A 16645-nucleotide genomic window follows, 5' to 3' on the forward strand; every position below is an offset into this window, starting at 1 on the left:
CACGCTCCTTCCCGCTTGCGTTGTATTTTCCTAGGGTGGCGACGTCATGGCCCGCCCTACTCTGCCTCTGATTGGCTAGTACTCGTTGCCTGGTTTAGGATTGAACATTCTGATTGGTTAGAGTTACGGAAACAATATCACAATAGGCCAATAAGAGACGGGGTAGGGCGGGTTATGACTTCACTGTCCTAGGAAAGAAAAGCTTCCCGCTTGGTATTGATGTGACGCTGAAAGCAGACTTATTGGCAGCTTGTAAACCGTCAATAAAGCTGCACATCGCCCCCTAAAGTGTGGGAGTTAAACCAACTAATCATGGCTAGCAGTAATGGAAGAAGTACTCAGATCCTTTATTTAAATAAAAGTAGCAATGCATTATTATTTCAATGTACTGTATACTGTGATACACGGTGGTGCTTGAGATAAGATAATATGTAATCCTCATTTATCCCCCTTGGGAAAAAATTAGCAGAGTAAGGGTGAAAGTGATAAAAAATAAATTAAAATACTGTACATAGTAGTACTGTGTAAATAAATCTGTAATATATAAATGTGCATTATGCAATAGTTCTTGATATTATATGTGTAATCTCAGGAACAAACTGTTTTAGATGTTCTTTTCTTTCTTTCTATAATATAATCTGAATGAGAAACAAACAAAATAATAATAATGATGATGATTTTAATCTCAGCACTGTTTAATTCCTCAAGCTGTGATACATTTTTCTGCTACATTTCGAGATTTCGAGAGTATGAGACAGTGTGTTCAGTTTTTTATATGATCATAATTCCATTATAATCAACCCCAACTACGTTATTATCTGCTGCATGTCAGTGCAGTATTTATGGCTATGTCTTATCCTGTCCTCTTGTGGTCATAATGAGCAACTTCAACTGAATTCTTAGGTCAAGTTAGGCACAATACTGACACATTACCTCCGGTTATATCATTAAAAATATAACCTTTTTACAAGATGTGTAGATGCAGATTGTGATTACCTCCTATCAACAGTCAAACTCTTTTATTTTTAACAAAACCAACAAATAGCAAGCCTGAAGACAGACACAGTAGCATGCCAAGTCTACCCGTGAATAGTTTCCATCTAATATAGGTATTGTTATGACCTGGCCTAGGGAAACCCTGGCACAACATGAAGGAACAAGACTCCCCTCTTCCCAGCTCCCAAAAACCACTGGCAACAATGCATTTTGCAGTCCTTTGTAGGGGTTTTATTTTAAAAACGTGCTGGTATTTCACATGAGAAAAACTTGCTACAACATTTCAGACTGAAACATGTAACTGGCAGGATGGTTGATTGGAAGTGGGGTGAGAAGAGCCCAAGGGAGCCACAAGAAGCTGGCCTTGAAAACCACAAGTCTGAAAGCTGGACTCAATCAGCTTCCTGGAACAGCCTGTAGACTCACAGAGAGAGAGATTCACAGCATATGCATAAAATCAAAACACACACTAATACAAATATAGATGCTCAGATGAACTCTGGGTCATAACAATATGCAGCAATACAAATGGAGAGACACAATAATCATGTCAAATAAAACAATAACCTTTTAATTGAAGCTCCTCACACAGACAGAGCCCAGTTACAGCTGGATTCTGTGTTAGTAATTTAGATTACAGCTGTCTCTGTAGGGCCACAAACATCATTAAGGACTCTTTCCACCCAGGACGCCCACACTTCAAACTGATTTTGTCTGGAAGGTGATACAGATTCTTGAGATCTCCCACTTCCAGACTCCTTAATAGTTTTAATAGTTTTTTACTGCTGCTCTTATTTATTACTGTATCCATATTTATTACTACCTCCTATATTTATTTCTGACTGCCATTTTTATATCCTCTTTTTATCCATAGTGTCCTGTTTGTTGGTTTATGTTTATTGTCTGATGCTGTTATTTATCTGTATTAGCCACAGGGGACAAACAATCGTTGTACCGCTGTGCAATGACAATAACGGCATTGAATTGAATTCAACATTTTAATGTTTCAGATTTAGGATTCATAAAGTGCAATGTATCACCTTCTTATTCCACATGAATCAATGAAACTGAATTTAAAAAAAATATATACATATTTTTCTAACTTTATTTGGCAAGTATTAATCTAAACAAAACTATTAAGGATAAATATAAACTTTAAGATAATCACAGTCTTAATAGCTTTCTGATTTGTTTGTACATGTGGTGCGTTTAAGCAGAGACATTATTTAAGTCAACAAACTGTTTGTGTGTGTTTATTCCTAATCCACTTGAACACATCATGACGCAAGGGCTCATCTGGGTTCTGATTGGACGACTCGATGCTCAGAAAAACAGGTGACGCCATATTGTCAGTTTTCTACGACGGGGAGCGCTACCTTTTTTCTTTGCAAAAATGACAAAATAGTAAGTGTCAGCGAATTAAAAGCGATGTATACGGTGGTTTTAATGACATGTTTGCTTTCTAATACAGCCAGACTGTTCGTTTTTGACACTAAATCGGCCGCTGTTACAAGTTGAGCTGCTCCGTGGCGCTGTGGTGCAGCTCGTCAAGCAGTTCACCTCTTCTCTGAAGTCTCCCTCTTTTTTTCCCTCTCTCTCTCTTTTTTTTTTTTTTTTTTTTTTTTTTTTACAGGCTTGCTTTATCGAGGGTAGACGCGAAAGATGGCGCACACTGGGGCAACGGAAGACGCATCCATGGAGGATTGCTCCGCCAAGCCGGGGTCAAGCGTGTCCCTGCGGAGTCGGCCGTGCTGCAGCGAGAGAGACAGCCGGGTGCGGGCTGTCAAAGCGGCTCTTCAGTCCAGGTTAGGGCCCTATGAGCCCGTCCTGACCTACCTGCAGTCCGTCTTGGTGTGGGAGAGACGCGTCCAGTGTGTGCTGCTGTACATTGTGGTCAACGTGGTGTTCTGGTGAGTTTAACATGAGTGGAAACTTTGTGCTGAAACTTGTATGAATCATGAATCAGTCCCTTGCTTGTGTGTCACTGTGTTACATTAGTACCTGCATTCACACAATACAGAGGCTGTTGTAAGGCCAACGTGACTGCAAGCAGCTGGTGTTTTTTTTTATTTTTTTTTTTACACAATGCAATGTTTCACCTGCCAATTCAAGACAGCACAGATGGCAAGCTAGTGTTACTATTTATAGACACGCCTTTCAAACACACGCATCTCTTAATGTCGCCCCTAACTGAGCTGTTTTTGACTTCTTTTTTTTAACCTTGAAAGCAGCTCTGGATTCCCCTTTTCACCAAATGTCATAGTTGGTCGGTGTGTGTGTGGGAGGTGGTGAACTAAGGTTTGATCTGTAATGCACAGGTTGATGTTGTTGGTGTCACCACAGAAGAGGACATAAAGCAGGCCTATTTGATTTTGCATGTGTCACTGGTGCAGTAAATTTGTTTGGTGGTCAGTTTAAATCACATTTCAGCAAAAATCAGTCTATTTATACATGTCTATGTTTTGCCAGGTGAAGTGAAATCACTCAATCTTAACATTATATACCCTTGAACACCCACAAAAACACAATAGGCAAGATGTGTGACTATGACAAGTAATCCTAATTAGGTGACCTTCATATCATTGCATAATAATAATATAACAATAATACCCTTTATTTATATAGAACTTTATAAAAACATTGTTTTCAAAGAGAGTACATGAATAATCAAGTAAATGAATTAGGTTAGTTTTTAGACAGACAAAAGACATTGATGCCCACCAAATGAGGTAAAGGAAAACAAAACGAGACCAGTGGGGGAAGTTAAAACCCTCAGTACAAAACAACGAAAGACGACATCACATAAAAGTATGTTTTTAGGGTGTGTTTTTAACAAAAAAAAAGTGTTTTGAGGCTGCCACAGATCTTTTGGCCCGTAGAGGGGAAACCAGGCCAGCCAGCCCACTTGTGTAGCTCAGGCATTCGGCGTTTATTCGATTAGACCACTGGGCATGTCAGGCTGCTCGTCCTGTCTCCTTTTACTCGTGCTTCAGCACACACTCCATGGTGAAGGCTAGTTTCTGGCCAAAGAGATGCATTCATAACTCATTGTAATGCATGATGTGACTGGCAAAAGGAAGTCGCATAGAGATGAGGAGGCAGAATTTCTGTCAGTGCACCACAGAGGTTGTCTTGACTGCGTATAGAGCTAATTCCACATATATATTTGCACTTTAAATGTTTTTAAACTGACTGTACCTACTAATTGCACTGCTACCCCACTAATAGGCCTTGTTCTGCCAGCAAATTCTTTGTCAGGTTAATCTCTAAGTGCTGATTGGCAGCAGCTTGTTTTGGTCAACAAAATGTGAAGTCTTGTGATCTGAAAGTGGAGCAACCCTCAAGGGCTTTAATTGTTGAGGCCCTCCTCGAAGATGGAAAACACCTGAAATAACTCCTTTTTTAAATATCATGATCTCGACGCACACCCCTCAGCTTTTCCACTGTTGGCTCATATTTATATTAACACTTGCAACAATTTTCACCTACCAATTTTTATTTCATTACCATTGAGCCATCAGTTATGAAGAAAATGTAATAATGTTATCCTGTTATCCTGTTAATGTTGTCCGTTGTGATGTAAGTACTGATAAAAAGGTGGAACCACTTTCTGGTTCTTAGTTCTTAGATAAGGAAACAGTAGATCATTACTGAAGCGTTTGTTGGTTTAGTGAGTTGTGTGCTAAATTGTTGGATTATATAACTTTTTATCATTTTACGACTGGGGTAACAGACATTGGAAGTACTGTCTGTTGATGTTTTTTTTTCTCCCCCCTCCAGGTTTTTTGCCCTGACTTCACTGCGCGTGCTGTTCTTACTGGCTTCAGGTCTGGCTCTGATGGTCTGTGCTGATACCTGGAGAAACAAGATCTGGCCAGAGATAAGAGGTGCTTACAGATTGCTTTTTTATATTTCTCTAACTCTAACTCTCTCTGGAGTCCCTGAGGTTTCTTTTATTAAATGTACAGTAAATCTAATCTGTAATTATTAAGTTTTCTGTGATTACAACAAATGTACCCAGTTAACCATCATATAATCAGTTTTTTCTAGTATTTTGTATTACACCTGGAACAATTTATCTAACACACTCTTTTTTAAAAAACATGTGTTACTCTGAGGCCTAAGTCCTGATCAGACTGAGGGGTGGAGACGAGCTTAAGAAACTGCAGCACACAATATGTAATATTTTAGTTAAATGTTTCTAAAAGTGATGTTTTCTCTCTCTGCAGTCAGAAAACTGGATGAGTCAGAAAATGAGAGGTTTGTATCCCAGCCTTTATCCCATTACAGATAATGACACAATAATATTGATGTTATTAGTGGGTGGATAAAAGTGTTTGTAATATTCTCTATTTGTCCAGCTGGGGTCTGGTGCAGCCCGGCATCCTCAGCGTGCCTGAACTGTGCCACCACCTGGCTGAGGCCTGGGTCAGCATAGCAGTCCTCACAACCAATATGATACAGTACAAACGACTCAACCCTGGCAAGGTGAGGACAACACCTGATGAGGAAAATAAGTCAAGATTTCCAGAAAATCTCATTCTTTATACAAGCTCCACTTTTATATGATGTATTTAATATTCACCACATTGGATTAGAGAGAGTATTTCAGAGATCATTCAGAAATAAATTTGATATAGTAATTTTTCTATTCTCGTTATTCTTAAAATAGGCACCACAGAGATTCATTACAGTGATATTAATATTAAAGAGGCATGACTGTGCAAATTTGTAATCATAATCAACATGCATTGTAGGTGCTGACTTCATGATCTGTGTGTTTTCGTTGTTCTGTATCAGTTCTGCATCATGACCTGTGCAGTTTTCACCTGTTTGGCTGTGATTGGACGCTACATTCCTGGATTGGTGCTCTCTTACTCTGCCGGTAAGTCGGAGCAGTTTAGCCAGCTCTAACTACAGATCCAGGTCCCTTCACAAGACCACGTTGGCAGGGAAACTCAGCATGACGGGTCCCATTTAAAAAATGCATGGGTGGGTGAAACCAGATCTGCTGGGCCCCAGTACCAGGGCCTCGCCTGTGTGAGGTGATTAAAGCTGGGATAAGACACACAAGGAGGGAGTGAAGGAGGGAAGGTAGCCAGGGAGATAGCTAAGGAGGTCAGGCTGAGACCGGGCTAATCTCATCACCTCCAGCCAGTGTAGGGATGCAAGAACTGCCAAGGCCCTCTGCTCTGACGTCTGAAACAATCCACAGCAGCTTGTACTCGCTGTGCTTACTCCCTGGTGCTCCCCATGCCTCACTTTTGTTTTCCTGCTGAAGCTCACACAGGTTTGCGGGTGCTTTCTACAGTGAGGAGAGATTCTCACTCAGTTTTTCTTATCATGTATATTTAAAAACCTCTCTGTACTTCAATGACTCAAAGGCCTTATCATATCTGTCATATGCAGACATTAACAAATGATCAATGCAATAGAATTCTTACTTTGCCTTGTCTCCATCTGCTGCCGTTAATGACTCTATAAAGACACAGTGAGACGTCTGCCACAGTGGGTGCCATCTTTTAATACTTTCTAGTATTCATTTCCTCTCTGCTCTCCTCTAGTTTTGGCTACCCTCCTGGCCCCTCTGGCAGCCTATCACAGGCTTTTTCAGCATGTGTGTGTGAAGCTGGAGCCGGTCCTGCAGCGGCTGGACTTTGGCGTTCACGGTTACATGATGTCAAAGCCGATCGATAATCAGTGTAAGTAGTACTTGATTTGTCATTCTGGGTTGGTTTGTTTTTTAGGACTGTGAGGAGTTTTCAGTTTGTAGACAGCTTGTTAACAAGGATAAATTGAATGACAAGACTGATAAATGATAATATTTATAATCAAAGCTTTCTGATACACAATTCAAAAAGTCTTACACTTATAAATTTAACATTAGATCGAACATAAGATTTTCATAATTGCCAAAAGTTTTCTTCCTCATAGGGTTAATGTTTGTTCATAATGATGCTTTAACATGGTGCTTATTTTGACCATGAATTTGAGCTTAAATTACATTGCAGACAATCAGTTGTGGCCAATCATATTATAATAAATTATGCATTATTACCCTCTGATGGCTCTAAACTGCAAGATGTTATCTTTAATAAATAAACTGAATACATGTCCTGTTTGTTAAATGTTTTTCTTGATTATATTTACATCTCATTTATGTGCAAATATCAATTCTGTAAGAGTCAACTCATCTTTCTCGTTATTGTGTACCAGGTTTGAACAGACATTGATGTTATTATTAGACTGTCTCATCACCTGTATTGTAATCACTCCTTTAAAACAAGTTGTGATGCATACTGTCAGTTTTGTTATGACAGTATGAAGGAAAGATGAATTACCTGCAGCTTTCCCACCTCCATCTCAACATGACTCCAGCCTGTCAGTATAATAATCTTTTGCTGTCTGAACATTTTGTCCTTCTTCTCTGCAGTCCTCAGAAGGCGTATACATGGTGCAGCCTCAGGTGAAGCCAGTGACAGCGAGGAGGAGTTGGCTGCTTTCTGCCCAACGGTCAGTCTGTGCCCAAAGAGACCCAGTATTTCAGAGGAGCTGTCAATAATATTATTGACATGTAAATGCCAGGGAATATAGTCCTCTTATTGATTGAATAGTTTCCAACATTCAGCAGTTGTCAGGGAACCTAAAAACAAATCCATGTCTATGAAATGTTTTCTTCACATTGTGCTTTTTTTGTTCAGCGTGCACAACACACACTTATGATGCGTGTGACATGTCCGTGCTCATCTATTTAAAATGCCACGACAGTTAACGCCTCTGTTCTGTTTATGGATTGTCAGCATCTGTGCCAAATTGTGCAGACAGCAACAGTGGGAATGGTGTTTTTATTTCTGATAATGCGCGTTCTAATTTAAAAGCGCCCTGTCAGTGTGAAATTTGTAAATTATATTATTGAATTTTACGGATGCAACATTCATGGCAACCCTATGGCTTTATTTTTTTTTTTAGCACAGTGTTATTTCAGGGGCACAGCTCTGCCATTTCCTGTTGAGGTTAAGAACTTCACATGATGTGCTGTGTGTGTCATGTGCCTGTGTATTTTTGCCTTAATGCTTGTGTGTAGTGAAGCCTGCAGAAGGTATGAGAATAAAACAGAGAGAGAATAAACAGTAGGAGAGAGAGAAAGTTTTCATACCCTGTAAAGCAGAGCAAAATATTTATAAAATGATTTTAATTAACATCTAAAAAAAAAAAAAAAAAATACACTCAAAAGTGTACAACCTAAAAATATTTAACCTGTCAAATCTGCTGTCTCTTCTAGTTTGATGATGCAGCGAAGGAACTTGCACTGACCGATTCGGAGCACTCTGATGCTGAAGTGTCCTACACTGATAACGGAACATTTAACCTATCCCGAGGCCAGACCCCGCTCACAGAGGGCTCTGAGGGTGAGTGTGCTGCTCTGTCAGATTGTCTTTAACTTTTTTTCTCATTTATTTTTGTCCCTCACTTCCTGACTTGTCTGTTTCATTTTGGTCAGATCTTGACAGACACAGTGATGCAGAGGAGTCCTTTGCTCAGGACCTTCCAGACTTCCCCTCCATAAACCCTGATGCCACTCTGATGGATGATGATGACGACACCAGCATCGGGCTACCTAGTCTGAGTGTGTCCGGGCTCCGAAGTAACCGACATTCAGTGCTGGATGTAGATGCTCATCTGGACTCAGACCAGGAGGACCTGGATACAGAACTTTCCCTCGGCGGCATCCCAGTTGCCTGTGATTTCACTGGAGACTTGGCCGGAGTCATTGCTAGCAACATGATCCAGGCAGCAATCGCTGGGGCGATGCAACCTCGGCCTCCGATTACCCAGCGCAGAGAAGGCCCTCCCAAAGCCGGGGCCCACCGAAGCTATCGCAAGCAATCCAGCTCCGAGCTGGACACAGACTTGGACGGAGAGGACTTTGAAATGCTGGATCAGTCTGAACTGAACCAGATGGATCCCCTCGGAGGAGGAGGCGGGGGTGCTAGAAGGGGAGAGAGTCAGGGGTCTAACTTCCTATCTAGTCTGCTGGGTAAACCACAGTAAGGTGTGTGTGTGTGTGTGTGTGTGTGTGTGTGTGTGTGTGTGCGTGTGCGTGCGTGTGTGTGTGTGTGTGTGTGTGCTGGTGAGAAAGTGTGAGAGAGAGTGTGTGTAAGCCTGTGTGTAATTTCATGGGTCGTGTACATGAGGATGAACCGAGTGTGTGTTGTGAAGGATGATTTTAGGCTCCAGCAGCCCTGCTTTTGATTGGCATCAGTTTTATCACTGTGAAGTACTTAATTTTTTCTTATCTTTTCAAGCTCTTTCTCCTGTACCTTTTTTAAACCCGAGTCATCAAGAAATCATATACTTTGTAGGCTGAGCAATAGAAACATTCAACAACAACATAATAAACTAAAAAAAGAAAAGATAAATAACCAGCATTATTGAGCCTTGTTTCAGTCTTGTAATTTTTATGCACCCATAAGTTACAAGCGTACATTTTGGTGTCTAGAAATGAAGATCAACAGTGACCATAATCTCTTTTCTACATGGAGGTCTAGACATACAGGGCTATTTAACATGGGACCAAATATGACATTCCTGTCGGTTGAGCTGAGCCATGTTGCTTTAGGTAATAACATTGTGGAACAGCATTTTATGTTTAAGCTTTAGTGATTGGAATAGTTGGAACAAACTCATGTTAAAAGTTCCCTGCAAATATGTTCTAAGATATATGGAAAAAATACCCTAACTTGGATGATAATTTGTGTGTTATGGTTTTCCCATCATCCATTATCTTTTTTTTTTTTGTTTTTTTTTGTTTTACATCTGCTATTTCTCTCTCATTTAACAGCAGGACACAAGCGGTCTCCTACTTCACTGTAAATTCCATTCTCAGTGTTTGTACACTATGGGCTTCAAGTTTCCACATCACACTCTCATAAGTGGAATAATGAAAGCAGTGACTGGCTTCCAAACTATCTGTAATGTCACAAATCGTGGTCATAGGCCCGCCTCTTAAAATTGGATTTTCAGTTCACACAGCTAAAATTTCCGCTTTGAGCAGATAAGTGTGAAAACCGCCTTCTATTAGTGTCAAAACTCTGCATTGTTCTGCACAGTGAAGCATAAACATTCAACTGTAGGAGGAAAAGCAAACAAATATATATTTTTTAGTGGAAGGGGGGGCTTGTTAAAATGTTTGAGTCCCCATTTCTTTTCAAGCAACAGCAGTTCATGTTGAGTGTAGTGCTCTGATGGTCTTTCAGAAGATTTATTTAATGTTACAGGTTTACAGAGATGGATCTATATTGTTCTATCTAGTGCTTGTTAGCAGTTGTCAGTTTGGACAGTATTTATCCTCTAAAATTAAGATTATTTGGGCAAAAGCTTCAATTATTTCACTATGATTTTATTTACTTCCCCTCTTTTTCCTCTGACAAACATATGTAAATATTCCCATACATTTGGGATGGTATTTTATTTTCAAAGAACGTCTTATTACAGTCTTAAAATATGTGACCCAGAGGAATACTTGATGTTAGGTTGTTTTGTGCATTGTATTCACAGATGTGTTCCCCAGGTTGAGGTCTGCTTCATTTTTGCTGCGTGATAAGTATTTTTCATATTGCTGCCCTTTTTAAATACAGCTCAAACATATTGTGTCCATGTTCAATACCTTGAATGAGTCCTCATATGTGTTTTTTTTTCTTTTCAAAAGTATTATTTAAAGAAAAATGCATTATATCTTTTGTCATCTTTGTATTATATGTAGTTAACAGTCATGCAGAACCTTTTTGATAGAAATGTTCTTCAATCCATGGATCTTTTACTATTTTAATGAGGAAACATGTTTACATCAAAATTGGGTATAGAAAGTTGTCCTATTATTATTTCTTAAAGTGTTAGTACGTAAAGTGGCTTCTTGTTCGCTGGTCAGCCTGATTTCCCTTTTTTTTGATTGTCAAACCAAGTCATCTATCTGTACGTCAGCATTTTTACCATAAAAATTTGACTTGGTCATCCAGTGAGCCACAGCTGAGATTTTTTGAAATGCATATCAAAGTCTGCTGGGTTTTTAATAGAAAAAAAACAACAACATATTGCTCTTTTCATTGTGTTATTTTTTTTTTTTGAGAAGAAAATCATAGCTGCAAAAGATGTAGCACAGTAGAAAAGAAAGAAAACTGCTGGATCCAAACTCGTGGAGGTGAAGTAGAAGTAATTGTGCACTGATAAAAAAAATTGTTAAAGGAGAAGAGGAGAAGAAGTTAATGCTGGGTCGACCACCTCAGTTAATAAGAATGTCGCTCATTGCAGCTCCATGAAGAGTTCAGTTCCTCAGTATGAGTGATCTGCAGTCGTGTTTGATCATGTAATCTGCACAGTAGTGTATTTTCTTCTCTGTAACTGGTTTTGATATGTTTTGATGTGCAAATCGCATTGAATAAAAATGTTTGCAATTAAGTCCGCCCCGGGTATTATTTAATGTGACAGATGTGCTGCTTATCTCAGACGGCAGCTTAAGATCTATTCATATTTCTAAAGTTCACAATTGAGGACAAAAAAGCAACAAAGTCTTTCCAATTAAGGCACTAAAACTTGTAAGCAACTTTACTGAGAAAACCATTCACGAGATGCAAACATGGATGGATCATTGTTGTGGACTTCCAGGCCTACTGAGCACATTTAATTGAGTTCCACAAGTGCACAGTGGGTGTCACTGGCTCACAATTTATTTGAATAACACTAGCCTGTCTGTTTTAATAGGCAATTTATTCTATTCATGCCACACAGACCCCATGGAGACCCCATAACTAGGATTCATCATACCCATACTACACTACATCAACAGGTTTTTGCATTGCTGTGAAGATATCTGTATTTTTCTTATCACAATAGCTCACGTTTGAACTAGGTTTCATTTATCCAAATGTTTTAGGTAGAGTAATATAACATTTCATTATTCATTAATCTGCCAATTATTTTCTTGATTGAACTCTTGTCTATAAAATGCTGGTGACATCTTTGTATGTCTTTTTTTGTTTGACCATCAGTCACAAACCCAAAGATTGTCAGTCTGTTATCATTATGTATGACAAATAAAGCGTCAAAGTGAAACTGAAACCCCAAACGTGTCGCACTTTTGCCTTAAAAAAAGACCCTTATAATTATTAGATTATAAAAAATAGTTGCATTCATTTATTTTTAATTCAGCCAATCCATTAATCACCTAATTGTTGCAGCTCTAGTCTCTTTTTAAGGCAATAACCCTATGTTGACTGTTTCTGAGATCAGCCAAAATGACAGAGCTCTCACTCTGCGCTTCTTTACGGATATCGCAGACCTCATGAAAAAGTAAAGACTGAGCCAACAGAGCATCATTATTCAAGAGCGCAGTTAATATACAGAGGTAACATATTTTCTTTTTAGTAATGATTTTGACATTTAATTTTAAAAAATCAGCAAAGAAAGAAGAAGTAAATCCTTGACGACCGTCTTAAAGCAGAAGGGGATATTTGTAAAGGAGTGATGTATCATATTACGTAAACGATCTTTTACGTGACGTCTATCTGGCGCGAAACTCAGTCTGGAGACATAAAGTGAAAGAGGAGTAATTAGAGATGAGTAAAAAGGATAGCGGTAAGTCTACGGCTAAGTTTATAGCAAGGTGTTTTCATTGTCTTTAACTCTTATCTAACGAACTATGTCCGTAAGATGTCACCCATGTTAACTTTAGTTTAGACGCTAATTATCAGCTAGCGTAATTTATAGCAACATAGCAAACATGATAAGCTAGCTCACCTCAGGACTCTGAAACCTTGTTGTGTGTTTACTCCAAATACGCCCACTTTCCCCACATGACACGCGTGTTATAAAGAAGCCAACAGTACTTGGGATGTATTACAGATGTTATATAGTATGGTACAATTATAGCACAAATGCTCACCGAGACCGAACATAGAAACACAGATCATAAATGTGGCTGTCATACTGTGTTTTAAATATATCAAGCATATTGTCAAATTAGTGATAAGTGTAATTTTGGGATTGTCCTGCTTTCATCCACAGGTGCCACAGTCATCCTTGCCTATCTGAATGAGAAGAACCGTCCTTACAGTGCTCAGGATGTCTTCTGTAATCTCCAAAAGGAGCATGGATTGGGGAAAACAGTGAGAAAAACACCATAATCTGATGTCTGTGTGTGTGTAGTTTACAAATCAATGATTAATTGCATGTTTGTGATTCAACAGGCAGTGGTCAAAGCCATGGAACTGTTGGCCCTTGAGGGCAAGATAAAGGAAAAGGTGTATGGCAAGCAAAAGATATATTTTGCAGATCAGGTCAGTCTATTCTTGTGAAATACAGTCTGAAATGATCATATGTACTTTGATTAATGTGTATGTTATGAAACTGACCTCTGCTGCTGACTTTTCTATACAGGCTCAGTTTAAAGATGTGAGTGATGCAGACCTGAAGGCAATGGACAGTCAGATCTCAGAGCTCAGTGCAGAGGTGCAGTCCCTCACCCAGAGCTGCAGACAGCTGGATGCAGGTGGAGTACACTGGAGATCAATGCACGCTGTTGTCGCCACACTCATGTTTTCTCAGAGCCTAGACAGTACCAAGAGGACACAGGATGTTTGTTACACACGTACAGTTTGAATGAGGAACATGTTTTTGGTTGAAGAGGATATTCTGTAACCTTGACGTGTGAAATCTGTGTTAACAGAGCTCAAAGAACTCAATAGTTCCTTGACAACAGAGGAAATGATCTCAGAGATCCGAGAGCTGAAAGCGGAGTGTTCTGGGTACAGAGCACGTCTGGAGAAGATAAAGTCGGCCACAAATCACGTCACACCAGAGGAGAAAGAGAAGGTTGGAAAATGGATTTATGTTTTCTATGATCTCAGAAACCTTGTTGTTTTTTCTCATTTCCAGCACAGCGAGGGTTAACATTACTCCTAATATTTTATTTTACAGGTTTATAAAGACAGAGACGTTTATGTGAAAGAGTGGAGGAAGAGAAAGAGATTGGTAATGTATATTTTGCCTGAATCATATAACAGTAGGAGCATTTTTGCATTAGTATCCTTGACTTTTTACTTTTTATTTTTACTCTTTTTATTTATTTTTATTCTATTTTTAGTTTTTAAATTGAGCTCTTACTATTCCTTTATTGTTTTTATTTATTATATTTGTGTGTGATTATATTGTATTTTAATAACTGTGCAGCACTTCGGTTCAACTGAGGTTGTTTTTGAATGTGCTTTATAAATAAAGCTTGACTTGACTTAGTAGCTCCTGTAATGTCAGATGAAATGCAATATTGGCCCCCTGTCAGTGCTAGTATTGGAAGCTTTGCATGGAAAATTACATTAGAAATGACTCTAGTGGATATTTCAGCTTGTGTTAAAGAGACATCCGTGACCACATTATCATATGAAGTCATATTATGATTGTTGTGCTTTGTTTCTCTCAGGCGTCAGACATGATCAATGCAATCCTGGAGGGATATCCTAAGAGCAAAAAGGAGTTCCTGGTTAGTTAAAAGAGGCTAATAAATACATTTCAACATGACATCATGCCACCTATGTGTATTCTGCCTGTGTGCCACTGTTTTTAGTCACAGCACTAATTAATATTATAAAAATAGATATAAAATGTGGTTGTGTCTTTTACAGGATGAGGTTGGAGTGGAGACCGATGAGGACTGTAAGGTGGTTGTTCCAAGTACATGAAAGAACAAATGAAGTGCTTGTTCAGCGTCTCCGTCAGTGTGTGCAGTGCTTGGCTAAGAAAATAAGATTACACATCAGAACAGTCCGAGCCACAGCACATTTATTTATAACCAGTTTCTTTTGAACAAACAGTACATTTTTAATAAATGTCAAATGGAAAAAAAACAACCTTTTGAAATTGAAAGTATACAAAAATAGCTCTTTCATTTGAGGCACTAACTCTACATTATATCACTAGACAGCACTGAGAGATGCTTGTCACCTCATAGGCATCGTTGGTTTAATTTACCCCTTTTTTTTATGTTTAAAGCCATTCAATCAATCCTGAGACTATATCAACTAATTATTCATCATATATGTGAGAACTGCACATTATTTGTTGTTCTTATTACTGTTCAAGTCCATCTGTCTGCCATTTAGTTTGAAAAGTGTACATAAGGCTTGTAATGTATAAAGCATGGATGTTTATAAATCACCCTCAGGTATTGAGGGTTTGTCCCTTTTCTTTTTTTTCATTCTTTTTGTCTTTTCACTATTACTGCCAAGTTATTAAATGTTCATGATAGTAACTTTTGACACTGAAGTCCAAACTGAAATTTTCTTTATCAACGATCTGAAAACACTGAGGAGGTTTCACAGGTTCATTGGCAGCAGAGTGAAATCATTTGCACTTATTTCCTGTCATCTTTTGCTCTTCATTAAGTTTTGGCCAAATTTAACAGGACACACATGTCATAGGTTACATAGGTTTACATCTCTCTTTGGATGGTGATGGCTTTTTTAAAAAACAACTATCAAAGGACAACATTTAAAGCAACAGGCAACAAAATATCCCTGCCATTAAAGCAACAGTAAAGAAACACTACACGTTATCCAACCCCCCCCCCGTGTATGTCCAAGCCATCAAGGCAATTAGCTTCATTTCAGCGATCTAAAAATTCCCTGTTTTTCATTGTGGCTGTAACTCTTTGTGCCATTCCTAGACCATGAGCTCACCTGGCACCTGTGACTAGCCCAGGCCACACCGATGGCTTCATAAAATGATTCATTACCATTTGAAATGAACTCTTCCTGATCACAAGGGTCAATGGAAATGAAAGTAAATGGCTTTTTTTTTTTTTAAATTGCCTGTTGATGTGAAACCTGCAGTCTGAAAGGTTAAAAATCAACACTTTTTAACTTTTTAACTTAACTTTTTAACACAATTTAACATCATATCCTAAAAAAACATTTTGGGCACAGCTTCACAAATTAACATATTTTGGTAATTTTTTTATTTAAAAGATGTAAATACAGCCTCTATAGGATATGGAACATTAATTCATAGCCCGCCTTACTTCATAGTACTTATTTATGTCAAAAGTTTGGGCACCCTACATAGTCCTTGGTAACACCCTCTCTGGCAGATATCACAGTTGCAAACACTTTTTGTAGCCAACTAAAGTCTTTTAGGTCTCGTATTTGGGATTTTCTCCTATTTCTTTTAGCAAAAGAGTATTGTGAGGGTCATTCCAGAGATCATGATCCTGTTGTAGAAGCCGTCCTTTTTTCAGTTTTCTTCCAACCCTAACCCTTTTTTTTTTAAGTCGGTGTGATGTTTGCTCCCATAATTTGTTGGTATTTACTGGAATCCATTAAGGCCTAATAATTGACCAAACAGTTAGTCGATGAGAAGAGTCTCAGTCAGCCAATTTTTCGTTGGCCAGTTTGTTGCTGTCTTAATTTGGTTTCATCTCAAAACGGCCACCAGGTGGAGCTTCAGCAGCTCTGTACACCACTAATCCCATTTTTCAGCCAAGTCTGTTGCAAGTTCATAAATTGTAATGTTATGTTATACTGTATTGCAGTAAATAGACAAAATGTTTTGTCTCTTTGCTGGTTATGCAAACAAATTCAGAATCTTTACCGCTTTTGGCGAT

The 16645-nt window shown here is 38.7% G+C and overlaps 2 protein-coding genes across 4 annotated transcripts; both read left to right on the forward strand.

Annotated features, from left to right (window-relative positions):
- Positions 1-2306: 2306 nt before the first annotated feature.
- On the forward strand, positions 2307-11451 carry retreg3 (reticulophagy regulator family member 3). The gene is made up of 10 exons (XM_053338478.1): positions 2307-2400; positions 2630-2906; positions 4777-4883; positions 5226-5256; positions 5358-5484; positions 5797-5881; positions 6561-6698; positions 7430-7509; positions 8279-8405; positions 8498-11451. The coding sequence occupies exons 2-10, from the start codon at positions 2659-2661 to the stop codon at positions 9046-9048; spliced, it is 1494 nt and encodes a 497-aa protein (XP_053194453.1). The 5' UTR covers positions 2307-2400; positions 2630-2658; the 3' UTR covers positions 9049-11451.
- Positions 11452-12571: 1120 nt separating this feature from the next.
- On the forward strand, positions 12572-15895 carry psmc3ip (PSMC3 interacting protein). Of its 3 annotated transcripts, XM_053338307.1 has the most exons (8): positions 12572-12627; positions 13057-13157; positions 13239-13328; positions 13429-13540; positions 13718-13863; positions 13969-14022; positions 14468-14527; positions 14670-15895. In XM_053338307.1, exons 1-8 carry the CDS (start codon positions 12609-12611, stop codon positions 14724-14726), a joined length of 639 nt encoding a protein of 212 aa, XP_053194282.1. In that variant the 5' UTR covers positions 12572-12608; the 3' UTR covers positions 14727-15895. The 3 variants fall into 3 exon arrangements, with proteins under 3 accessions (XP_053194282.1, XP_053194281.1, XP_053194284.1); XM_053338309.1 differs by lacking the exon at positions 12572-12627 and having other exon boundaries at positions 13239-13342; positions 13442-13540; XM_053338306.1 differs by lacking the exons at positions 14468-14527; positions 14670-15895 and having other exon boundaries at positions 13969-14193.
- Positions 15896-16645: the final 750 nt, after the last annotated feature.

The sequence above is a fragment of the Scomber japonicus genome, chromosome 18 (genome assembly GCF_027409825.1).
Source record: "Scomber japonicus isolate fScoJap1 chromosome 18, fScoJap1.pri, whole genome shotgun sequence".
NCBI lineage: Eukaryota > Metazoa > Chordata > Actinopteri > Scombriformes > Scombridae > Scomber > Scomber japonicus.